This window comes from Balaenoptera ricei, chromosome 12 (genome assembly GCF_028023285.1).
Source record: "Balaenoptera ricei isolate mBalRic1 chromosome 12, mBalRic1.hap2, whole genome shotgun sequence".
NCBI classification, from domain to species: domain Eukaryota; kingdom Metazoa; phylum Chordata; class Mammalia; order Artiodactyla; family Balaenopteridae; genus Balaenoptera; species Balaenoptera ricei.
In genome coordinates this window covers 28,520,491-28,548,431 of record NC_082650.1, presented here as the reverse complement: position 1 = coordinate 28,548,431, position 27,941 = coordinate 28,520,491, and the positions used below count along the sequence as shown (strand labels likewise).

Here is a 27,941-nt window from a genome sequence, read left to right as displayed (position 1 = left end):
TAGAGAGGTAGGCTGGAAACTGGTGGCTAGGTATGAGGACAGGAGTCATTCAGAGCCTCAGCCATTCCGAAATCCTGGTCCACTTCCCTTCTATTTTTTTTCTCAGGCCCAAAGAGTCTCCTTTTTAGCCAGTATAGTACAAAGTTTGAACTCACAAAATATCCCACTTTGTAAAACTTTTAGACAGACTTTTTCCTATTTCTTTTATCTCTAAATATTTTCTTCTCTTAAACCCTTTAGGGAAAATAAGGGCACATTGACACAAAGGATGAAAATTAGGTAAAATTATATTTCTGTGAAAATCAGACTTTATCTGTCCTGGGGCCCAGCAGAGATTGGGTAATGAACAGACCTGTGATTCTATTTAGAGGTTATGGAGAAAGGGCCAAGGTTAACTGTCAGCAAGCTGGGGAACTATGGGGGAGAGGCGAAAGGTTGTTGAATATGCTTAAGTTGTAGTAAAGAGACAGAAGGAGAAGAGCTCAGAAAAAGACATCAGAAAGGAAGACTGGCTCAAGTCAAACCTGGGGATCTAATGAGTGTTAGGGGAGTGTCTGTATAAACCAAGTATTTTAAAACTTATCAACTCTACAGAGTAGAAATGTTATTAATATATTAGGAGCCACCATTTAATAATCCAACTGGGAGAACATAACCAAAAACCAACGATACCTAAACTATTATGCATTAGATTTTGTTCCTAATTCACAGGAGTAATTTCGAGATCAGGGCACTACTGTAAATTTTGTTCATGCCATTATTTCTCATGATTTCATGAATATGTGGTTCTATTATTTTATGATTTAATTCACATGGGAATCTGCCATCAGCCTACAGGGTGAAACAAAAAAACCTGGCAGGTTACACTTTCCTGAGTTCCAAAATGTACAAAACACCCAGAATGTAAACAAGGTGCTGCAGGAAACCCTACAGGAATAAAATAAATTTCAAAAGTATATAAAATGGTCAAATGAGTAGATTATTCAAATACCTTAAAATAATTAATTTTCCATAATTGCTAGCCTTCCATTTTTAATATTAATGAATAAAATTTACATAATGTTATGGCTATTCTTTTAGCATACTTACTAAAGGATAACTGGAACACACACACTATATCCACGTACCTTTTTATGACTATGCTAATGATTAATTCCTCAAACACCAGTCGTTTCTGAAGCCCCACGTATTAAGTTACCAAACATGCTGAATCAATTATATGGATTTATAACAAACAGAAAAAATGGAGTCAATTTGTCTGTGAGGAAAATATTAATTATCAATAAAATTCAAATATAGTTTAATACTTTATTATTTTCTTAAAAAAGGTATTACTAAATCTTTCTCACAATAGGAAATGCTGAATTGTACGGAGTACTTGAAAGATTATTATATAAAAGGATAAGAAACAAGAATATGCTTAGTGAAGAGATATACTCCAGTCTACTTCTTGTGAATCTTTCAAGTGGGAACCAGCAACTGAAGTGTATTTCATACATACAAATACTATATACAGAGATTAAAAGGGAAATTTATTTGTCTTCCTTCTATATTATTTTCTATAATTATTTTTAATATGGTAAATAGATACTATAATTATTAAATGCCTTTTGTTGTCTGGTAGTAATAGTAGTGGAGTAAAAGATTAGATTTCACTTCTATAAGGCATAGTAAGGCATTTCACTTCTACAAGGCATAGTAATCTACAAGAGAAATGAAGCATAGTGGCCTACTTTCACTATTACAAAACATTCACTCTAAATAATGATGCTAGTGCACAAAATAACACTCATTTTTTACAAGGGTGTAAATCAATTTGCATAAAGATTTACAGTACTTTATCAAAAGTATAAAGTCTTTTAAAATTAAATACCATTCTATTCATAACATTAATATAAACAAGTACCTGTAAAAATGATACAGCATCTTATTTTCCTGTATCTTAGTAAAAATTGATAGGTTATCTTGATTAATTAGAAAACATAAGGTTAATTTTCTTAAAGGGATATAACTCTTGGCAAAAGGTAGGTTACAAGAGTTTTCTACAATGGCATTTTGTGTCACTATAACCAGTATTATTTTGTGCCTTCTTAACAGTTTTAACAATGTAGAAATAGGTTGCCTTACCGTTGGTGCTGTATCTACATGGTGGTTACAAGGCTTTCTTTCTATACTGATAATCCCTGTGAAATGAAAAGACTGTGAATATTTGCTTATTATACCTATACATTTTATTTTGAAAACATTTATGTCAGCAAGACATGACTCCTACAGCTTACAAGAAAAAAGCCTCACTTGGATGGCAGAATCCTTTAAAGTGGTATCATGAATTCTTTGGTCAGAAACAGTTGGAGAGTTTAGCTAACTAAGAGACCTGACTCGAGGTGAGCTAAGCCAATTTTCTCATTCAAGTGGCATCCAGCAATAGCAGAAGATGTGCTCTTATTCTGTTCTCAGCTCAAAAATTATACCATTATCTCCCTCTGCTACATTTCTTCAATGAAAGTTTTGCTTCTGTCTTGAGGTCATCAAGTTTTCATAAAGAAATATCACAAAGTCTATGAAAAGAATCGCTTCCTTATTTTCTCAAAAACAAAAAATAAAACTATTTGAATTTCTCTTTGATCATCTGATTTCCTACTATGATACAATCGGCTATCTATTCAATCATCACAGAGTACTGGAGAAAAAAAAGTTCCCTTGATTCTCTCCTTTAAAATGACAATATAGACTGCTAACCTTGAGAAAAAATCATTTTATCATGTATAGATTTATCTTTTTGTTCCCCATGTCCTCTACTGCATTTCTTTGTAATAAACAGCTTCTAAGGATGTAACACATTGCATCTCATCTGTAAAGATACTGGTTCAAAATCAAGCTCAAGTTTAAAATGAACACAGGTGTGGCTCTCATTTACTTTTCGATCTCTGTCAATCAGCAGACCAACATGTGAATAGTTAACATGTGAGTAGTTTAACAGTTTGTTAAATAACGCTAAAAGCTAACCACGCAGGGGTGGTTAGAAGTGAGAATTGCAATGCACTGTTAAGAGCAAATAGCACAATTCCTAGTTGAAACAAAACACTAGTTCCTCTCCTTTATAGGCATTTAACTCATTTTTTCTTAAAGTATAATAAATGAGATCAACACAAAACAATCACTTTTTATCACTTTTGTAGAGTATATTCAAAATGAACTAAGTACTGTGAAACAAGATTAAAAAAAATAGTTTTTGTTTCATTTAAAAATGCTCTCAGTATGTATTGTTAGCCAGTGAAGTGTAAAGCACTATACTACCTGTATTCAATCAGCTAATATTTAGTTGTAAGTGGCTATTTGGCACTCAGTGATAAAAGATAAATTATAAAGGATAAATTATGATTTCTGACCTTAAGAGTCTAGTAAAACAGATGTCCTTTTTTGAAGAAATACTATACACCAAATTAACAGTTCTGTCTTAAATGTAATAACAAAGTCTTTAAAGTAATTTTGATGGAAAGACATTTTTTTTCTTAGATAACACTGGCCTTGAAAAGTTTTTTTTAAAACCCAAGTAAAACATATTTGAAAATATTCAAATAATGCTGATTCTTACTGTAAGACTTTACACTGAAGTATACAGAACTAATGGTGAAATCCTCACCTCCTCAGCCCTCATGCTCTCACAACCCTCTCTAGCTGCAACCGCTAAGAATAGTCTGGCACGACACACTGGCTTTAAAATGAGAGTTGGTCATACCACGGGGTTCAGGAATTAGCAACATCTTACATACGTGTTCTCACTACTATAATCTGACTGCCATAAAATAGGCCTAGGCTGACTACTGATTTTAAAATTCTTATCCAATTAGAAAGTAATTTCAAAATGATGAAAATAAAAAAAACTAAAAACCCCCCAAATCTACATCCTTAGCTTATGAAAGTACAAAGAAAAAAATTACATGTTTTACAGTTTCAACTTCAGGATAAGAATGTGTTGAAAACTAGAATTTTAAAATGAATTTTCTAAAGATATTGGGTTGGGCAAAAAAAATTCGTTCGGGTTTTTCCATAACATCTTATGGAAAAACCCGAACGAACTTTTTTTGGCCAACCCAATATAAGCTTAGTTTTAAATTTAGATTGCCTACTGAAATAATATCCTTTGGAAATACAATCATACATGTTTGTTTAAGCTTTCAATAGAGAATATACAGAAAGGAATAAGCTTAAGGAAAAGCATCCCCAAATATTTTGCTATTTTAAGTAAATTTTACCAAAAAAAATCTATATTTTATTTCACTTTTATCTGATCAAACATTCCAGATGTTTCTGTGAAAAGTATTTCTTGGATGGGATTGACATTTAAGTTAGCAGACCTTGAGTAAAGTAGATTGCCTTCCATAATGTGAGTGGGCTTCATCCAACCAGATGAAGGCCTGAAAAAAGACTGACCTCCCCTGAAAGAGGGAATTGTGCCAACAGACTGCTTTCACCAGGGTATGTCCAAGTGTGTCTTTGTTATTATTAATCTTTCTTGGGACTTGACAGCCCTTTAATCTGCAGAATCTTATCATTCTTTCTGCTCAGGGAAGTTTTATTCTGTTATTTGTTTAATTCTGCCCCATTTAATTTTTACCTTCATAATTTTTATCTTTTGATAATTGTGCCACTTAATCTTCTAGGTGAGCATCTTCTTTTTCACTTTGTCTAATGATTTTAAAATCTGAAATCATGTTTAGTTCCTTTCCAGAGGCCTACGAAGACTAAGGCAAGAGGGATGGCAAACGCTGGACAGTATCTCAGAAGATGAAGTTTTTTTTTCCTGGGATCTCAGAGCCAGTGTGTCAGGCAAAGTGTGGGAATGGGAGGGCTGTGTCTTCCTTGGTGCTGAGCAAGGACCTGTGCATGGAAAACAGGCCTCTTCTCAAGGTGTGGGCAGAAAATGGGTTTTCCAGAGTTCACTGAGGGCTCTCAGCCAGCAGAAGCTATAAATCCTCTGGGTAACTGGCTATTATCTGTCAGTTTAATGTTTGTAGTACATCAAGGGCCTGGCAGATCCTATGGACCACAATGGTCTTTAAACAGAGGCCTATACGCCCATCCACCTGGAGGAGTTTGCTTCCAGGACCAGTTACTGGGAGATGGCTGTAACCTGCAACTGATGAGACTTGAGAGGAGAAGCTTAATCCTGTGCCTCAGCACAGGGGTAACAGTTGCACAGGTTTGCTTTCATTTTTCTGCTATAGCTCAGACCTCCAGCAGAATAGTTGGGACCACAACCATGAGCATGCAAAGAAAATAAACTCTGGTAAGGAGTTTCAGTAACTTGAAGATCAGCAAATAACCTTACACGACTGGTAGTGCCACTGATAACAATGGAAAAATTAGAGAATCTCTTAAATTAAAATAAAACAAAAGAAACAAAACTTGACAACTATTAAGAATTTTAAGATAGCTAATTAATAAACAACAAAGATAACACCATTTTAAAGGGAGGAAATAGCAGCTTTCAGAAAGTAAGTCAGAAGATGGGTCACACAACCAAGGAGCAGCAGTACCATTACTGAAACCCATGTATCTAAGTCACAAACCTCCAGGCCCATTTGTGTGTTTGTCTGGCCCCTGTGGCCAGGATCTGATTTAATTCACTTTTGTATCCATAGTGCCTGGTCCAAATGCTCGAAACACAGAAGGTCCTCAAGAGTTAACTCAAATATTAACTGAATGAATTAATCTATGCCATATCCACCCGGTTCATATTCTACAATGCAGTGTTAACTGTGTGTATTAGTCATCAGAATGTTTGAATTAACATTCTAGGACTCTTTTTCAAAACATTAATTAACTACTTCCTTTGGTAATGTTTCTAAACCTACTATAAAACTGAAATGTATTATTTTAAAATTTTCCTAATTTTCCAGACATTAATACACTCTGGAGAAGATAATGAAGAAATTTTATGCTTCTTGGGAGATGCTTTGGGTATTTTACTTTGTGGAAAATCAGAACATGACATTATACCCCACTTGTACCTGACTGATTGGAACAGCAGAATTATATATTTTTTAGTTTCCTTAAACTCTACCAATCTTCAAGTCAGGACCATGATCAAAGGAAAGAAAGAAAAAAGATGATCAGATTTATTGCAAAAACAAAGCAGGCCAAACAAAGTGCCAAATTCTGAAGCCAGAACATATATCCAGCAATCTTATGTATCATCACCAAATGATTATGGGCAACCCACCAAGCACAACACACTGTGCTAAGGACAGGAGAGCCTCTCTCCTCCCTTATATGAAATTTTCTAAAGAGTTATTTGTTTTAGGCAACACTATAACTATGTATCCTAATTGAGTTTTGGAAGTTGCCATTAATCTCTATATGGGGCACAGGGAGAATTATGCTTTGATTATCTACGGCTAGGAGAAATGAAATACAATTTATTATATTCCAGTAAAATACAGAATTTTAGAAGGCAAAGATCTTTCCTGCCAAATTCAATATAAAGATGTCTGTACGAAAACTGCAAGCCCTTCTCAAGAATTGGAAAAGAAGTAAAACTGTTACTCAGATAATATAATTTATACCCAGAAAGTCCAAAAGAATCAATGCTAAAATTAACACAACCAATAAGAGAACTAATAAATCAGAAAGTCAGCATAATATAAAATTTAATATATAAAAATCAATACCCTTTACATACTCAAACAACCAGTTAGAAGATATAATGAAAAAGCATACCTCATTTATAAGATTATCATAAAAGAGAAAATACTTGAATAAATACAAAAATACATAAAACAGTATGAAGAAAATGTAAAAATACTTCTGAAAGACATAAAAGTAGTCTTGAACAAATGAAAAGACATCCCTTGTTCTAAGACAATGTAACATCACATAAAGGCCAATTTTCTCTGAGATAATATATGAATTTAATGTGATTTCAATAAAACAGTTTTTGTCCCAGCACTAGACAAGTTGCTTCTAAAATTCATATAGAAGACTATGCAAGAATAACTAGAAAAATCCTGGGGAAAAAAAGAGTGATGACTGAAAATAAATACTAAGTATCAATATATATTGTAAAAAGTCTCTAATTAAAACAATGTGGGGATGACACATGAGTAGACATGTAGATCAACAGAATGTATTAAAATGCTCAGAAAAAGATCCAGGACTAAATATAGCAACACCAATAGTGGGGCAACCTGACATTATATACCACCTGATGTGATGCAAAAAAGCACACATCACTTACTGTATTCTTGCCAAAAAAGTCTGGCTTGGATCTAATCATGATAAAATAGACAAAATAAAAACAGTGGATATTCTACAGGACAACTGGCTCAGGCAGACTCTATAAAAAAGTTAATGTCATGAAAAACAAACAAAAAAGATTCTAGATTAACTGAGATTAAATGAAATTAAAATGACATAATGACCAATATAAGTGCTAATCTGGACTGGATGCTGTACAAAATAGGTAAGCAAATAAAAAATTACTTAAGACATCTTAGGCACAATTAGGAAAACCTGAATATGAACTGTTTATTAAATGGTATTATAGTATCATTAATTTTCCTAGATGTGATAATGGAACTATGGTTATTTAAGACAATACCCTTCTTGCTGGCAGATATATGAGTGAAATTTTAAAAGCAAAGAAGCAAATGTTGTGAATTTAAAAGTTTCATTTTACCTACTTTTTTCAACTTTTTTGTGGTTTTAAAATATTTCAAAATAAAGTTTGGGAAAGGAGTGTAGGCCCTTAATAGACTTTTAGTGACCGTATAGTAGGCAAACAAATTTTCAATGGTTTTGAAAATTGAAAAATCTTCCATATAAGCAGAGTAAATGGGTTTAAAATTCTCACTGAAAAAACTTCTCAGCATTATTTAAAACAAAGAGCCAACAGAAAATCAAAACACTCACTCTGGATTGATTAGAACACCTTCCTAAAAATGAGAGAAAACTCCACAATTAATGCATGAATGTATTTATATTTGACATGTTGATAGCACCACTCAATAAATCTACTATGTTTATTACAAATAATAAGTTTTAATTATAATAATAATTATATTATATTATTATATTTTATATAATATTTATATTATTATATATAATAATAAAATTACCACCCTGTTCAGAGATATGAGTTGTTTATAATATCTACTATTAGACTTTGTTCCTTTATAATCAGGGAAAAAATACATTCCAAAGAACAATTTATTTGTATAATATATCCTGACTCTGGAGCCACTCTGTAATGTATTCAAAGACTGGCTCTGGCAATTATTAGATATGTGACTTGGGCAAGTTATTTATCCACTCTATGCCTTCATTTCCTTATTCAGTACAGGGGAAGCAATATGTATCTCACTGGCTGACGGGAGGGTAAATTAGTTAATTAATATAAAAAATACTTCAAATTATACCTGGCATACTGAACACTGAACATAATTGATATATATTCAGAATGTTTATTTTGATTTTAATGTTTAAAATATCTGATCCAGAAGGAGATCAAGATGGCAGAGTAGAAGGATGCTGAGCTCACCTCTGCCAACGAACACATAAAAAAAAACACCTACACGTGGAGCAATTCTCACCGAAAACAAACGGGAGACTGGCAGAAAGACTCTCCTACAACCAAGTTTGTAAAGAAAGATCACAGAGTCGAGTAGGAAGGGAGCGGAAGTGATCAGGTTGGGACCTGTGCTCCAAGGAGGGGACACAGAAGAGGAGGGGGATATCAGGGGCTCAAAGATCCTCCCTGAAGAATGAGGGGTTTGAACCACATCTTGGCCACCCCAGCCCTAAGGCTCAAAACCAGGAAGATGAGTACCCTTAGCGGGTTTGAAAACCAGTGGGACCTAAAGGAGGACTGTAAGAAGTCGAGACTTCACTCATGCAGACTGTGCACGTGTTTGCTTACTCCCTGAAAAAGGCAGAGGCAGTAGATTGAAACTGTACGGGGCTCTGGCCAGTTTCCCACAACTGGCTCAGTGCATGACCCAGCCTGCACCAGGTGCCTGCTCCAGCCCCTCTTGCTCTGGTGCAGCTCCCTCTAGGGCAGAGGTGCTGATACTGAGGAGAGTGGACTCTTGTAGGGGATGGAGCCGGCTTGGACCTGGCACTGCATGTGAACAAGGTGAGGGCAGCCATGGCTGACACTCATGGAGGCAGCAGATCAGGAGTAGTCTGCAACTCTGACTGGTGTGCCATGACCATCCCAGCATGTGCCCAAGACTGGGTGTCTGCTCTGGCTCCTCTTGCTCCAGCACTGTTCTCCTCTGGGGAGAAGGTGCCACTGCCAGGAGTGGGGAGAACACATACGTAAAGGGAATGGAATAAGCTCAGATCTGACCCTCAGGGCTTCTGCTCCACCTCCTTGGGACCCACCCCCACCCCTGATATGGTGGTGATGCCTAATGAGCACAGGAAAAGCCCAGGCTCACACCTGGCTCTAGCTCTAGCCCCTCCATCTCTAGCCCCACCTCCCACCAAGGTGATAGCTGCCAGCACACCCTCGGGGAAGGCATGACCCTTGCTCATTTCAGATCCAGCTCTAACATCAAAGCCACTGGGCACATGCAGACTACATAGGATGCTCCCACACAAGAACACCTCTTCAAGACCACAATAGTTAAGTGTTTCACCTAATTTCATAGAGACATAGAAAGTTAAACAAAATAAGAAGACAGAAGTTTTTGTTTCAAATGAAAGAACAAGAAAAAAAAACCTGAAAGAACAACCAATGAAACATAATTTACCAGATAAAGAGTTCAAGGTATTAGTAATAAGAATACTAACTGAACTTGGGAAAAGAATAGATGAACAGGTGAGAATTTTAGCAAAGAACTAGAAATCATAAAAAAGAACCAGTCAGAGCTAAAGACTACAATAATTGAAATGAAAAACATACTAGAAAGAATTAACAGCAGACTATGTAATACAGAAGAATGCATAAATGATCCAAAAGATAGAACAGTGGAAATCATCCAATCAGAACAGCAAAAAGAAAAACAAATTTTAAAAAATGAGGACAGTTAAGGGACCTCCAGGACAATATCAAGCATATTAACATGCACATGGTAGGGGTCCCAGAAGGAGAAAAGAGAAAGGGTTTAAAAATATATCAGATGAAATTATGGCTGAAAACTTCCCAAAGCTGAAGAAACAGATTTCCAGGTACAGGAAGCACAGAGAGTCCCAAACAAGATGAACCCAAAGAGGCCAACACCAAGACATATCATAATTAAAATGGCAAGAGTTAAAGATAAAGAGAGAATTTTAAAGGCAGCAAGAGAAAAACAGTCATATACAAGGTATCAGGCTTTCAGCTGACTTTTCTGCAGAAACTTTGCAGGCTGGAAGGGAGTGGTATGGTATACTTAAAGTGTTGAAAGGGAAAGACCTACAGCCTAGGATACTCTACCCAGTAAGGTTATCACTCAGAATTGAAGGAGAGAGAAATAACTTCTCAGACAAGCAAAAACTAAAAGAGTTCATCAATACTAAACTGACCCTACAAGAAATGTTAAAAGGTCTTCTCTAAGTGGAAAAGAAAAGGCTACAACAAGAAAAGAAGTAAGAATTTATAGGAAAGGAAAAATCCCACTAGTAAAGGCAAATATATAGGAAATGCTATGGATCAACCACTTAAGCTAGTATGAAGATTAAAAGACAAAAATTGTAAAATCAACTATAACTACATTAAACAGTTAAGAGATAGACATGAAAATGTAAAATATGATACCAAAACCACAGAATGTGGGGGAGGGGAGTGAAAAAGGAAGATCTTGTAGAATGTGTTAGAACTTTAAAACAAGTAGATATAGTTATAGGTCAACATATATGAACCCCGTGGTAACCACAAATCAAAAACCTACAACATACACAAAAATCAGAGAGAAAGGAACACAAGAATAACACTAAAGAAAATCATCAAACCACAAGAGAAGAAACTAAAGGAAGAAAAGAAGAGAGAACTACAAAAACAAGCAGGAAACAACAAAAATGCAATAAATACATACTTACCAATAATCACTTTAAATATCAGTGGACTAAATGCTCCAATCAAAAGACATAGGGTGGCTGACTGGATATAAAAAGGTGCATCTATATGTTGCTTATAAGAGACCCACTTCACAGCTAAAGACACACACAGACTGAAAGTGAGAGGATGGGAAAAAATATATATCATGCAAATGAAACAAAAAGAAAGCTGGGGTGGCAATACTCATATCAGGCAAAATAGACATTAAAACAGTGTCTAAAACAAAGACAAAGAAGGGCATTATATAATGATAAAGGGATCAATACAAGAAGAGAATATAACATTTGTTAATATATATGCACCTAATATAGGAGTATCTAAATATATAAAGCAAATACTAACAGACTTAAAGGGAGAAACTGACAATAATACAATAATAGTAGGGGCTTCAACACCCTAATGATATCAATGGACAGGTCATGCACACAGAAAATCAATAAGGGAACAGTGGTCTTAAACTACATTTAGACCAGTTGGACTTAGTAGATATCTGCATGGTGTTCCACCAAAAAAGATGAATACACATTCTGTTCATGTGCACATGGAACATTCTCCAGAACAGATCACATGCTAGACCATAAAACAAGTCTCAATAAATTTAAGAGGATAGAAATTATATCAAGTATTTTTTTCTGACCACAACAGTATGGAACTAGAAATTAGAAAGAAAAACGGAAAAAACATAAAAACATGGAGACTAAACAACTTATTACTAAAAAACCAATGGGTTAACAAAGCAATCAAAGAGGAAATCAGAAAATATTTTGATATAAATGAAAATAAAAACACAACTTTCCAAAATCCATGGGATGCAGCAAAAACAGTTCTGAGAGAGAAGTTTACCATAATACTGGCCTACCTCAAGAACCAAGAAAAATTTCAAATAAACAACAAAACCTACTATCTAAAGGAATTAGGAAAAGAACAAAAGCAAAGTCCGAATTCAGCAGAAGGAAGGAAATAATAAAGATCAGAGAGCAAATAAATGAAATAGAGACCAAAAAACAATGGAAAAGATCAGTGAAAACAAGAGCTGCCTTTTTGAAAAGATAAAATTGGTAAGCCTTTAGCCAGGCCCATCAAGAATAAAAAGAGAGGACCTAAATAAACAAAATAAGAAATGAAAGAGGAGAAATTACAGCCAATATCACAGAGACACAAAAAAATCATAAGCGAATACTACAGACAGCTATATGCCAATAAATTGGACAATCTAGAAGAAATGGATAAATTCCTAGAAACATACAATCTTCCAAAACTGAATCAGGGAGAAAGAGATAATCTAAACAAACTAGTAGTGAAATTGAATCAGTAGTGAATTGAATCAGCAAACAAGTCCAGGACCAGATGACTTCACAGGGGAATTCTACCACACATACAAAGAATATATGTATTATCCTTCTCAAACTATTCCAAAAAACTGAAGAGAGAGGAACACTCTCAAATTAATTCTATAAGGCCATCATTACTCTGATACCAAAATGAGACAAAGATACTAAAAAAGAAAATACAGGGCAATATCTCTGATGAATATAGATGCAAAAATCCTCAACAACATATTATCAAACCAAATTCAACAATAAATAAAAAAGATCATACACCATGATCAAATGGGATTTATTTCAGGCATGCAAGGATGGTTCAATATCCACAAATCAATCAATGCGATATACCACATTAACAAAGGTAAAAATCACATGATCACCTCAATAGATACAGAAAAAGCATTTGACAAAATTCAACAACCATTCATGATAAAAACTCTCATCAAAATTTGTATAGAGGGAACATATTGCAACATAATAAAGGCCATTTATGACAAACCTACAGCTAATATCATACTCAATGGTGAATAGCTAAAAGCTTTCCCTCTAAAATCAGAAACAAGACAAGGATGCCCACTCTCACTACTTCTATTTATCATTGTATTGGAAATCTTACCCACAGCAATCAGACAAAAGAAAAAAAGAAAAAGAAAGAAAAGAAAAGAAATAAAAGGCATCCAAATTGGAAGGGAAGAAGTAAAACTGTCACTATTTGCAGATGACATGATACTACATACAGAAAACCCTAAAGTCTCCACCAAAAACAAAAACTATTAGAAGTAATAAATGAATTCAGCAAAGTTACAGGATACAAGATTAACATACAGAAATCTGTTGATTTTCTATACACTAATAATGAACTATCGGGAAGAGAAAGCAAGAAAATAATCTCATTTAAAATTGCCTTATATAGAATAAAATACCTAGGAATAAACTTAACCAAGGAAGTAAAAGACTCTAAAAACTATAAAACACCGATGAAGGAAACTGAAGATGATACAAAGAAATGGAAAGATACTATGGATGGATTGGAAGAACTAATATTGCTAAAATGTCTATACTACCCAGAGCAATCTACAGATTTAAAGCAATCCCTATCAAAATAGCCATGACATTTTTCACAGAACTAAAACAGATAATCCTAAAATTTATATGGAACCACAAAAGACCCTGAACAGTCAAAGCAAGCTTTACAAAGCTAGAGGTATTGTACTCCCTGACTTCAGATTATACTACAAAGCTACAATAATCAAAACAGTATGGTACTGGCACAAAAACAGACACATAGATCAATGGAATAGAATAGAGAGCCCAGAAAAAACCCCACACACTTATGATCAATTAATCTACAACAAAGGAGGCAAGAATAAACAATGGAGAAAAGAAAGACTCTTCAATAAGTGGTACTGGAGTAACTGGATAGCTACATGTAAAAAAATGAAATTAGAACAATTCTTCACACCATATAGGAAAAAAAGCTCAAAATGGATTAAAAACCTAAATTAAAGAAGGGAAGCCATAAAACTCCTAGAAGAAAACATAGGTAGAACACTCTTTGACATCAATTGAGCAAATTGTTTTTTGGATGTCTCCTAAGGCAAATGAAGCAAAAGCAAAAATAAACAAATGGAACCTAAACTTAAAGGTTTTGCACAGCCAAGGAAACCACTGACAAAATGAGAAGATTACCTACTGAATGGGAGAAAATATTTGCAAATGATATGACCAATAAAAAGTTAATATATCAAATATATTAACAGCTTATATAACTCAATATCAAAAAAACAAATAACCCGATTAAAAAAGTGAGCAGGAAACCTGAATACACATTTTTTCCAAAGGAGACATACAGATGGCCAACAGGCACATGAAAAGATGCTCAATCTCGTTAATCATCAGAGAAATGCAAATCAAAACTGCAATGAGATATCACCTCACACCAGTCAGAATGGCTATCACCAAAAAGACCACAAACAACAAATGTTGGCAAGGATGTGGAAAAAAGGGAAATCTAAGACGTAGTTGGTAGGAATGTAAATTGGTGCAGCCACTATGGAAAACAGTTTGGAGGTTTCTCAGAAAACTAAAATTAGAACTACCATATCATCCAGCAAGTCCACTCCTGGGTATATATCTGAAGAAAACAAAACCAATAATTCAAAAAGATACATGCACCCCCGTGTTCACTGCAATATTATTTACAATAGCTAAGGTATGGGAGCAACCCAAATGTCCATCAACAGATGAATGGATAAAGAAGGTGTAGTGTGTGTGTGTGTGTGTGTGTGTGTGTGTAATGGAATATTACTTAGCCATAAAAAAGAATCAAATTTTGCCATTTGCAACAACATGGATGGACCTGGAGGATATTATGCTTAGTAAATAAGTCAGACAGAGAAAGTCAAATACTGTATGATATCATTTATATGTGGAATCTAAAAAGTAAAACAAACTAGTGAATATAACAAAAAAGAAACAGACTCACAGATATAGAGAACAAACGAGTGGCTACCAGTGGAGAGAGGGAAGAGGGTAGGGGCAAGATACAGGTAGAGGATTAAGAGGTACAAACTATGTGTAAAATAAATAAACTACAAACATATATTGTACAGCACAGGTAATACAGCCAATATTTTATAACTTTAAAAGGAGTATAATCTATAAAAATATTGAATGACTATGTTGTACACCTGAAACACAATACTATAAATCAACTATACTTCAATTTTAAAAAATTCTATATTTGTCATATGCTTTCAACAGCCTTTAAATACATGTAGAACTGAAGTTTAAAGGAAAAAAGAGATAGGAAGCATTATAATTAAATATTTATATGACAAAGGTTAGCTATTCTAACAATGAGTTCTTGTTAGAACTTAAGGGCTTGCCTCATACAACCTGAGGTGAAAAAAATGACTTTATCATATGTTTAATTAAAAAAATTTTTATTGTAAAATATGCACACACATACATATATATGTGTGTATAGATATACGTACACACACATACATATATACATATTTATATAAAACCTGCCCCCTCCTCTCTGTCTCACTACTTAGTTTGGATGCTCTCTCATCATTTGGACTATTGAAATAGCTTCCTAATCCAGGTCTCTGATTTGCTCCATGACTCTTCCAATGACATCCCCACTGCCAGAGAGACTCTTCCAAAGGGAAAATTATTATCTTGTCCTTCTACAGCTTAATCTTCAGGATACACATCACCCTCGTCAAGTATTTAACTCAAACTGCTTAACTCAAAATGGCACGCAAAGCCATTTGGACATCACTTAAAGTTCAAGTCAAACATTCTGTTCTTTAGGAAACACTATGTGATTTTCTTCTCCTCATCCCACTTCTGATTTAGATACCCTTCCCCATCTCTCCTCCCCTTAGTATTCCTGTGCAATCCTCTATCACAGCATTTTCCTCACTATTTAAAACTTTAGTTTCTTGTGTCAAATAGTTCATCTTCAATAAATGCTTGTTGAATGACTGAATACATGAGTAGAGAAAATGAGAATTATAAAAACATCTTGCAGCAGAATAGGCTACAGATTCTCCACAGGTATAGTCATCCCATATTCTACATATTTTTCTAAATATTCATCTAAAAGTGAATTTTTAATAAATGTGAATCTTAAAGTGGTTTATCCTTATTTAACCTGGTAAAATGTTAATATTTATTTCATATTGGATTTTTCTGGATGCTATGGAAAGTCCTCTACATATTTCAAAGATTTCAGAAAGAGAATATTCTTTGAAAACTGTACTTTTCATATATTATATGAAAAAACTTCTCCAAACTCAGAAACATCAATGGCTGAGGGCCTTGAGTCTACAATGTCTGGGTGTCTATACAGACCACAGAGGTATAGCAGTGAATATTCAAACCACAAATTAGTAGGCTTTCCTGTGTTAGTCATGGAATCAGGTAGTGACCGGGAGTATGTAAACATGAATGAGTATGTAAGACACTAGGAAGTGGGGTAAGGGGTCCCTAAATTTTGAGACTAGTAAATTAATGCTTATGAAAAAGTATAAAGCAAGCAGGGAGAAGTGAGTAGCTACATGGTGGACAATACATCACTGAGACAATGTGACTCCTGATTTCAGCCCCACCACCAATAGTGAATACAATTCAGTCTTGCTATGCTTCAGTTACATCTCATACCTTCTGGGAAGATTTCCTGGCTATGCTAATCTCTAATGATCTGTGCTATTTATTTCCAAATATTAGTCAAAAAATTAAATTCACTGATCCAATGAATATATAAAGTTAGCATTTCTTTAACTGACTCATAAACTGATATCCAAATAATTTAATTGGTGCTAATAATTAAATTGATGCTAACCAATAACTGGTCAAAATCTTACAGTACTTATTTCTATTTAAAAACTACCAAGAACTGCATACAATTTTTAGTGTTTGATCAAGTTCCTCTCACTCTAACAAGAGACTGAAGCCTGTTCAAATCACATCTTTTGTGACATGCTCTAGATATTCAATCTGAAGACAGGTATGTTTCTAACAAAATTGTGACACATATTTATTATATAGACAAGGACAAAATTACTTCAATTCTGTGTGTTCAATCCTTAAAATATAATTTAGCCTAAGTCTTTAACACTGATATTAATTATTTGAACAATGTCATAGTACTTTGCAAATCACAAGTACAGCTACAAAAAAGATGAAGGGTATACTCATATAATTCAGGTATTTCTTTTTTATTCAGATTTGTTACTGCAGTGATGAATTAACAAAAAAAAAAATACATTTAGCACCAACAGAAGCTTTCTGTATTTGCCTGTATTTTCAATTGTTTCTTTTACTGTCTTTTTTAGGTAGCAAATATCCAAGATATCAACCTCATAGTCATCCTAATGGTTCTCAGTCTCTTCAATAGCCTCTTCCAGCTTATCTCCCTTACTCCTGTGGATTCAAAGACTACACATATGCCACTGACTCCTTAATCTGTACTTATGCTCCAAGCCTGTATTTCAAAGTATGTAGTCTAGTTCCTAGCACAGGGCTTGACTCATAGTAGGACATTTAATAAATAAGGCTCAAATAGATGTGCAAGTTATTTGATGTCTTGCTCTAGATGTCTGCCAGGCATCTCAAACTCAATATATCCAAAACACTGTATACAATTCATTATGATTTTCCCAATATTCCTATATTCCCCTATTTTTGTTAATGGATTGCCATCCACTCCTTCACCGAAATTAGAATCCTTGGTTATCCTCAAATTCTACTTGTCTATCTCTTAACGTTCACATTCCAAATTTCTAATACCTTAATAACTTAACATCTCTAGTTTCTTACTTCGGTCCTGTTCTCCCACCTCAATTATTAAAATAATATTTTAACTGGCCTTCCTAGCTGGGATGCCTTAATACATTTTATAATTGACAGTCTTCTCATCTTGCAACAATTACTTTAAATATTGCTTTCTCTACAAGGAATTATTCGTCATTACGTCGTATCTGCTCTCTTGTACACTTTGTTCATATTTTTATTTATAGCAAGTATTAAACTGTACAATCCCATCCACCTCCCCCTTTTAAAAATACATCTCTAGTGAATAATGCCAGTGTTGGGGATAGGGCTGTGCTTTGCACTCATTTATATAAGGTTCTGTATGATCTGGCCTCTCGCTACCCCTCTGACTTCTACTCTCCCCCTCATTCCTCCACACCAGACATATTAGCCTTTTCGCTGTGCAAAATGCACACTAAGCAAATTTCTGACTTGGGATCTTGGTTGGGTATGCTATTCTTCCTGACAACATGGCTTTCTTTCTTCTTCAAAATTTTGCTCAAGTGTCACCTTTTTTGTGAAGCTTTCCTTTACCACCCATTAAAAACAGCAACCTAACCCCATTCCCCAGTTTACCCTATCCCCTTTCCTTGTTTTGTTATTTATTCTGTATTTATTTGCTTATTGCCTGTCTCTCTCCACTGGAAGTAAGCTTAAACAAGGACATGGATTATTATCTGTTCTGTTCACTGATACATTCACATAACACTTATAACAGTGCCTGGGACAAAGTAAGTACTCACTGGGTACTTACTGAATGTATGAATGAATCTTGCATTCCCAGAATCTGTATATGCAGGAATTAAACATCCTTTAGAATTAAAAACAAAAAAAGAAGAAAGTTAACATGAGAAAGGATTGAATAAGGGAAAACTATTTTCATCTACTACAGTGGTACAGTATCGAGAATATAAGAAAGTGAGAATTCATTTTCCCGGGTCCATCCATAAAAGATACAATTTAAATTCTAGAGAGAGACAATAAATTTAAATGCTGAACATAAGCATGACCATTTAGAAGACATTACAACTCAAAGCAATGAGAAGTCATTTTAAAAATATGATTATGCTATATCAACTTTTTCCCTGTTAAAGTTCACTGAATATTAAGTACATTAATTTGCCTAACTGCTATACTGTGCATTTACACTGCCTTTAACATTAGTTTTTAAAGTGTTTTGCTTTCAACTGTTTATTAAATCTTTGCTTGAAAATATACAGATTGAAAAGACTGAGGAGACATTAAGTATCAAGCCTCATAATATTACTACAAAAATAAAAGAAAAGGGCTTCCCTGGTGGCGCAGTGGTTGAGAATCTGCCTGCCAATGCAGGGGACACGGGTTCGAGCCCTGGTCTGGGAGGATCCCACATGCCGCGGAGAGGCTGGGCCCGTGAGCCACAATTACTGAGCCTGCGCGTCTGGAGCCTGTGCTCCGCAACAAGAGAGGCCGCGACAGTGAGAGGCCCGCGCACCGCGATGAAGAGTGGCCCCCACTTGCCGCAACTGGAGAAAGACCTCGCACAGAAACGAAGACCCAACACAGCCATAAATAAATAAATAAATAAATAAAATTTAAAAAAAAAATAAAATAAAATAAAAGAAAAAAGAAGAAAGAGAGGAAAATGAGACCACCCTCTCCCCAAAAAACCTCAAACCTTGTTGATTCTGAATTGGCCAAAATAAAAAACCTGCTCACTGCCTACTTTGCTCAGACAAATTTAATAGCTGTGAGATGTGAAAGACTGGATTCCTTTCAAAAGAAGGGAAGGTATACACAACACACAACACACAACACACACACACACACACACAGTGTCACTCACACACATTAATATAAAAGAAACTGGAGTGCTTCTTATGTATTAACTCACTTATTCCCAGAATACCACTGGGAGGCACATCTGAAAGATGTAACATAGTAATTAAGGCTATCACATGACTTGAGACATATTAGTCTCCTAAAGGCCAGCAACAAAATCCAGATTCCTAGTTCTAAACTGCCATTTAGAGGAGTCTTAAATGACAATATTGTTCTATATTGTAAAGACAACACAGAATTAATACATTTAATCGAACTGATTCCTTTCTCTGCGCTCTCTTAGTGTTTTATGCTTATCTCCTGTTGAACTCATCCCCAACATATTATACCTATTTCTTTGCCTGCTGGATTCCCCAACTAGACTGGGAGGACTTTGAGGGCAGTCTTTCAGCTTCCATTTCCCCAGGACTTAGCACAGTCCCTAGTGCATAGTAAGCTCGCCATAAACATTGGTTTATAACCTGTATGAATTAATTTTTGATCAAGTATAAAAAGGTTTTTATTTTTTAAACTAACAGCTTTTTTGTAGGGTGCTTCTACTAAAATACAGTATTTCTGGTTTGATAAAAAAGAAAAAGATGGACACTAGTCAAAAATCATTCTCAATTTTACTCCTTATGAAATTATAGTTGAATGTTTTTTCAGAGGAGAAAGTTGAGAAAAAAAAGTAAACTGACTGAAATTAGAACATTAAAATAATGTTCTACTTTTTACTTATCAAACATTTACACTGCAAAGACCACTTAAATTATTTTTAAAAAAATGACCAGTCATTCCACTTAGTCATCTCTTAGTTTCCATATTTGTCATCAACTTTGCTCTCAAGACTTGCAGAAAAACACGGAGTTATTCTTTACATTTTCATTCACTTTTCACTAAGGAAAAAGTTTCCTGAAAATACATGTTTAAAATTCTGGAAAATACAAATCAGCATTATCTAGACATCTCTATCATTACCAGAAGGTCTGGTTCCTCAACCTAATTTCCACTGTTAGTTGGCTTTTCAATAAGTGATGGATATTCATTTCCAGAAAACATTACCAGTAAATTCTATGATATCATAGTCTCTTCACTATCTAGACCAAACTGACTAAACCACAAAATGCAAAAAGTATGCAGTTAGCTACTCTACAAGAAACCTTAGGGCTATTCTGAGTACAGTCTTAGAAAAGTATAATCTAACTGAGTAAGAGTAAATGAAAACTTAATTTAGATAGTCCTCCTACTCTGAATTTCCAGGGCCTTCAGTAGACACAAACCAAAATGTTTAAAAACTAAAGTATTTCTTATCATAGACTTAATTCACAAAAAAGTTACTTTGGGACATAGAAATTTACAAAGGAAATAAAAATTATTTTTATGATATAAATAGTATTTCATTTTTTTCCCCATGACCAGGCGAGGGGAAACATAAGGAGCTGCTTCTTTGATTCTAAGCAGTGCTTACCCTAAGCAAGATTAGCAAATAAAAAATAATTACTGATTTTTTAAACTCATAACTTTTCAAAGAATAATAGAACATAAAGACTGAAATGGATTGTGATGTGAAATCTGTGAAAATGCTAATGTGTAGATATACAAAGGGAAGGAACGAGTATATGTGATTAATATGGAATAAAATTTATTCTACTTTAAACATGAATTAAAATATTTTTCATTATCATAGATATGGTCAACATTTTGATATACAACATATTCACTATAATACTGAAAAACTAAAAATATTCATAAGCTCTAGCACTTGAAGAAAGGCTTCAAAATTATGGAATACTCATTTTCTTTAAGACCAGGCATTAAGTTTATTATCAGAAAAAGTTACAGAAAACCATAGAAGTACATATTTGGGAATACATTCCACAACATCTTTTTGTATGCCTAACTGCCTTAAAAATGGAAAAACTGTCATTTCAGTTTGAAATTATAAAGTAGTAAAATGTGTCTTACGGTTGATATTAAACAATGTTAAACATAGTCTTTCTCAAACTATAAAAAACAAACAATAAAGTTATGCCTGGTCAAAAATAATTTTGCCATTTTATAACCTGCCCTCTCACCTTGCCTGTTGCAGTCAATATAAAGTTGTTGTAATTCTTCCTCTAATCCTCACTTTGAGTGGATTGGTTACTGATACTACCAATTTTCCCTGGAGGCACAGCAGTAAATTATAAAACATTCACTATTTTCACCATGATATAAATTATGTTCTGATAAGGAGGCTGAAACCTTCAAAGTCTCCTACTTCAGGATTATATAATGAAAACTACTTTTGTCTTGGAAGTGTTTTAATCAGTATGCCCAGAAGTTGTATTTTGAAAAAATATGTACTAAAAGAATATGGATTTTAATGTAAGACATACACTAAATTTAATTCTAAGAGCATAGTGATTTCTCTTTCTAAAATTTAGTGGGAAGTTAAGTAAATTTAAAATCAAAAGGTTCAATGATTAAAATAGTTCTGAATATAGTCATAAAGATACTATCTATAACTCTTACTGCATTGTAAGTCAAACATAGGTTGGTATTTAAAAACTTTCACTTGCAGTAAACACTTTCCTATCCTCTATTTTCAAATGACAAGTCACTAAGATGAAATCACTTGCTCCAGGTCACAGCATAAGAAACAGAATCTGAATCTAAATTCAGGTGTCTCTGACCTCTTGGCTACGTGCTACCAGAATATGTGGTACTAATTTAAATAAGAAAAATAAGAAACTTCTGGAGTCTCTATTAAAGTTAATCAATGCACAATCGTGATGATGAAATATCATGAAATCTTCAGGATAATACTTTCAGGAATGTTTCAATATTAAAAGCATTATTTGTATTTAATTTAAAAAATGGGTAATCCATTCTTTATATTGTAACACCTGATTTGTCTGGTGTCAGATAATGAAGATTTACATCGAAGTCGATTTTGTAGATTTGTACTGTCCAATATGATAGCTACTGGCCACATGTGGCTATTTAAATTTAAATTAAAATGAAGTAAAATTAAAAATTTAGTTCCTCAGTCACACAAGACACATTTCAAGTATTCAACTGCCACATGAGGCTGAAGGTTCCCATATTGGACTGTGCTGGTCTAGAATTCAGGAAAGAGGTCTGGGCTGAAGATAGACATTTGAGAATCACTGGTGTGTGGGCTTTACTTAAAGTCATGAGTTCATCAAGGAAGTGAAGTATAGGGAATAAAAGAGGATCAGATTGCAGTGGAACAGTCTAAAAAGACATGGAAGAAAAGAGGAAGAATCAGCAAAGGAGAATGAAGAGCAGTAGCTAATGAGATAAGAGAAAAAACCAAGAATGTGGTGGCCCAGAAACCAATGTATTAAGAAGCCATCGAATGTGTCAAATGCTGCTGATAGATCAAGCAAGATAAGGACAAAGAATTGACCATCGGAATCAGCAAGTGTACAGGTCACTGGTGAGCCTGAAAGAACAGATTAGAAATTTCAACAAATTTACAGAAGATGAAAAGTGATTAGAAACATCTGTCTGAAAACATTATGGTGGGCTGCTGTAGATACAGAATCTGACAATGAAACTCAGAGGAGCTGTGAACACAGGATCAGCATATTTGGTGGGGAGCAAAACAAAACATATTCCAGGAGAAATCATTGAAGGTTCATATGTAAAACACTTGGGCCAAATAGGCTGCAGATCCCACATAAAATGGATGCTGCTGAGCATTAACCTCAAGCAAAAAAACCAAAAAACAAAAAAGTCAGTGGCATTGTCTCTAAAAATAATATTGAACAAACCATCTAGACAGAGTGAAGACTTCTAGAGTGGATACTGCTGTCCTGCTTATTCTCTTTCTGGCAATTAGTCTGACAGCCTGACAGGTGGACTCATTTATCTTACCTGTTTACTACCCTAAATATAAGCCTGCCAGTTAATATGTTTTAGCCATATATACAAAGTTCTCAATAGACTTTCTGCTCAGGTGACAAAATAGTTAGATTATAGAGTTATTTACACAACAGAAGAGGGAGGGACACCATATTTGTATCCAGTCATTCATTTAAAAAAAAACAGATACCAAGGAAATACAAAGGGTATCAGATATAAAAGAAAAATCACTGGCATAAAAGAAAAACACAGGATACATTAACAGATGAAAAAACTGAACATAGAGGAAATATCAATTCAGAGAAGAGAACTTAGAGATCTAGGAAGATATAATGACATCCACAGAACTTTGATACTAGGAAAAAGGAACAAACAGGACAAGAAAGAAACCATAAAGATCAAATGGATGATTGGTGAACTAAGAAAGACTTAGAATAAAGGAATGAGAGGGCTCTGAGACTGACTAGTTAGAAAAAGGAAAGGAGAAGGAGTCCATAGTTTCCACCTGAAAAACAGTAATGCTAACATCAAGAGTAAAATACAGAAACTCCTTTCAGGAAACTCAACCTCACTCATGGCAATGACTACATTTGTCACATACATGACAAAAAGTGGTTAGCTTATATACCTTGCTACACAAGTTTGAGGCTGAAAATCTTTTCTGAGATTAGATTTCATATTTCAGAGCCACATATACTACAATAGCTCTGTTTAACTTTGCCTAAACTCTCAGAAATTTCATATTTGATCTTTTAAAAAAAGATGCCATATGCAAATAACTTCTATAAATCTTTAAAATATAAAAAAGACAAATTAAGAAGTTGTTATTACATCAATTGGAAAGCTTTGGAATAGGTAAACATCAGAATACCTGTAAAATATAAATTCAATGATCTGGCATGTACTCTGGCTATGTTAGAATGAAATTATGTACTTTTCATATTCATTAAATCAGTAAGATCTCATTTTAATTTCTCATAGTTTATGGTTTTCAGTTGCTTTCTTGTTATTTTTCACTGTTAATTATCTTACTTTAAAAATTAATACACTGGGTAAATGTCACAGTATGATTTGACAACTAAATTTACTAGGTTCTTAAACAAAACACACACACACACACACAGAGAAATGTGACTGAAAAAGAAGAAAAACTTAAAGTAAGTTTTCTACTGTTAACAGATAGAGGGAAAAGGTTTAAAATTGTAAGGTTAGAACCATATACACCATATAAATATTCTATAAAATAGCTTCTTACAAAATAAATGGCTAGAAAATAGTGCACAAATTTAAGTTCATTCAAATCAGCAGATTCATATGACGAGAAATGCTTGCATTTATATTCTCCCCTCAGAGGGTGTTAGGAGAAATTTCCTATCTCAGTGGGGACCATGATAAGAAATTTCTTATCTCAGTGGGGACCAAGTGCATACCCTTGTGCATGAAGACCATTCATTAAGTATATTAACATTTACTAGAGTTCATAAAAATGATGTTTAAATTAGGAAACGATAAATATGTAGAATATACTTTAAGTTATCAACATGGTTAGAAACACTTTACTAATTCAAGTGACATTTATTATTCAGGAAATATAGGCACTTTTATTACAAGTAAGGATAAGTTTCAACCTTCAACAAGTAGATTAACTCAGATCACTGGAGAATTACTTAGTAAAATCCTGATATTGGTTACTAAAATAGCACCTTATATCTTTAATGTACCAATCAAACAACTATTTTAGAGACTGATAACAAAAAATATCTAACAAATAAACTCTCTTCTTTGTGGAAGGGAATATAAAATAGTGATGTGTTAAAGAAAAAAATCCATGTGATCAAGGTCTTTTTCTCAGTGTCCAGAAAAATCCAAATATTAAAACATTCCCACCTCCAGGGGTTTTGTGTTGTCTAGTACTTATGTGGAAAGCCAAAGTTTCAAAAGTTAAGTGGCTTCTGGTGGATTATTTATATTTGAGATATTTGTTTGAAAACCTGTCTTCTAATTACTTCATCTTAATGTCTTTTTTGGCATGCTTCTCAAAATTCTCTTTTGAGAATCCATGTTTGCCTCTCTGACATGTTCTTTTTGCTGCCATCATCACTTAACACATTTATTAAATCATGTCTTAAAATAAGATTTCCTCCATTCCTTTGGCCACAATGCAAACTGCATGATTTCAAACTTAAAAAAAATAATACAAAAAGAATCTCCCATAAAATTTCATGTTGTTTATTCTCACAGTATTTATGGATTTCAAAGTATCTCATCATCACAATTCTATGAAGTAGAAAATTCATCTGAAGTAGAAAGTAGAGACACTGTACTGGCAGAGAGAAACTACCCAAGATAACAGCTGGGAAGTGGCAGAATTAGAGCTCAGCCCCAACGCTTCTGGCCTTCTGACCCCAGGTTTAGTGCTTTTTTCACCAAAACACACAAGTGCTGAATTCAGAAGAGTGGTTGGTTAGCATCATTAAGCACATTTAAGGACCTGTGTCTACAGATAATCAGTTAATTCTGTAGATTATGTTTGGTAGTGAATTAATTCCTTTCATCCCACACCTGAACTGAAGTCTCGGAATTCTGGAGGTTTGAAATCAGAATTCAATGAAACATTCTTTTTCAATTAATAGTTTAAAGTTCATTAAGTAATACTAACAGAAAACTCTGCCAATTCTGATAGTATGAGAAAGTCTTTGAACTCATTTTGCCTTCCTTAAAACGGAAACCCCCTTTTACCATCACCTGTGTTTGAGTTATTCTAACCTAATTTTTGCCTAAATGTTTTCTTTTTCTCCCTTTGAAATATAAGAACCATCATATTTCCAGCTTACATGTAATCTACCTTCTACAATGGGTTTATATAAGGATATCACAGAATCTCTGGTGAAATTTTGACACATAAATAATAGATTTCAGTTACATTATTTAAAAAGTTTTGCACTTCTCCAAAAAAGCTGAAACCTTAAGAAATACTGACATTGTGAAAACAATAAAACTAAAATTTGACTGGAAAAATAGCTCCTAATTTTAAGAACTGGTCAAAGGAATAAGTGTATACTTGGCAAAGACATGCAAAAGAAACGGAAAGATACAGTTTTTCAAATATCCAACATGTAGAAGCACAAAAGTTAACTTGACAGACCTCTCAACCAATACTGAAGTCATCTGAATTATTTTATGATTTTGTTTAAGTCAAATATCTTGACAGTTTAGGATATGGTAAAAACATTAATATATGTTTACATGATCTAATGGAGAGTGCAAACAAAATATGGAGAAGACGGAAGCTATTGATCGCTTTTAAAAACCAAGTCACACTCTGCCACCCCGTCAAACTCCAAGACTACAATTTAAAAAGAGGATATAGGACTTCCCTGGTGGCGCAGTGGTTAAGAATCCGCCTGCCAGTGCAGGGGACACAGTTTTGTCCAGGAAGATCCCACATGCCGCGGAGCAACTAAGTCTGTGCGCCACAACTACTGAGCCTGCACTCTAGAGCCCGCGAGCCACAACTACTGATCCCACGTGCCACAACTACTGAAGCCCGCGTGCCTAGAGCCCGAGCTCTGCCACAACAGAAGCCACCTCAAAGAGAAGCCTGCAAACCGCAACGAAGAGTAGCCCCTGCTCGCCGTAACTAGAGAAAGCCTGTGCACAGCAACAAAGACCCAACGCAGCCAAAAATAAATAAATAAAAAAATTTAAAAAGAGGATATAAAGATTACATTAATAGTCATATTAATAAAAGTGAATCATTTTATTTTGCACGCCTCTACTTACCTATTAATATGAATTAAATTTAGTGCAATGCTGTGAAAAGATATACTAAGTACACAAAAATGAACGATGCTGTCCTTCAAATATAGTCATGCAAAGATGATAAGCACTTCCTCTAACTTCCACCCTCATAACTGTGATTGTTTTTATTTATTACTGAATAATCCACATGTTAAAATTTACTACTATTGATCTAATAAGGACTCTCAAGATGGTTGAATGGGATCTGGGATTCAGACCAACTATCTCAGAACAAAATTACTCTGCAGAGAATCTCTTGATTTGACTGGCGACTAAATACCACAATTTCACTGGAACTAGGCTTTAAGAAATCTAATAACTGGTGAACACAGAATTATATTTAAAGGTCAGATAAAATGATAACTTAATTAATTCTTAGAAAATACCTTCGTGACACCTCAGTTTTAACAACTACATCTATTCCAAATAGTACTGTCCAAGTTATTACTTTGCAATGTATCACACACCTCCAATGCTAGTAAGAAAAGTACATGCCCGTGGCCAGAGGGACCTCTGGGCAGAGTGGGAGGACAACGGGCCAGGAATGAAGGAGTGGCTCTAGGCATAGCCTCACTGAGGTTCCACTTCACTTCTGAACTAGTGTCCCCCTCCAGCCAAAGGCAGAGGCAGCGTGGGATGGTGAGGGTGAGAAGTACTGAGCTAGGACCGAGGAGATCTTGCTCTAGATACAAATGCCACTAGCTATGTGAACTCTGACACATCAGCCCTTCTGCTTCTCAGTTTCACAGTAAAGAGACTGACAGTCAAAG

The 27,941-nt window shown here is 34.4% G+C and overlaps 1 protein-coding gene across 12 annotated transcripts in view; it reads right to left on the bottom strand.

Moving 5' to 3' along the window:
- Positions 1-27,941, bottom strand: part of AHI1 (Abelson helper integration site 1) — a 215,666-nt gene that overhangs the window by 94,182 nt on the left and 93,543 nt on the right. For 10 of the 12 annotated variants that reach the window (XM_059941146.1, XM_059941137.1, XM_059941140.1 and 7 more), the window contains exons 22-23: positions 18,452-18,508; positions 2,128-2,183 (exon numbers count right to left, since the gene is read on the bottom strand). In XM_059941146.1, coding sequence (XP_059797129.1) covers positions 2,128-2,183; positions 18,452-18,508 — 113 coding nt within the window. The remainder of the gene's footprint in view (positions 1-2,127; positions 2,184-18,451; positions 18,509-27,941) is intronic. The other 2 variants (XM_059941148.1, XM_059941149.1) reach the window with 1 other exon arrangement.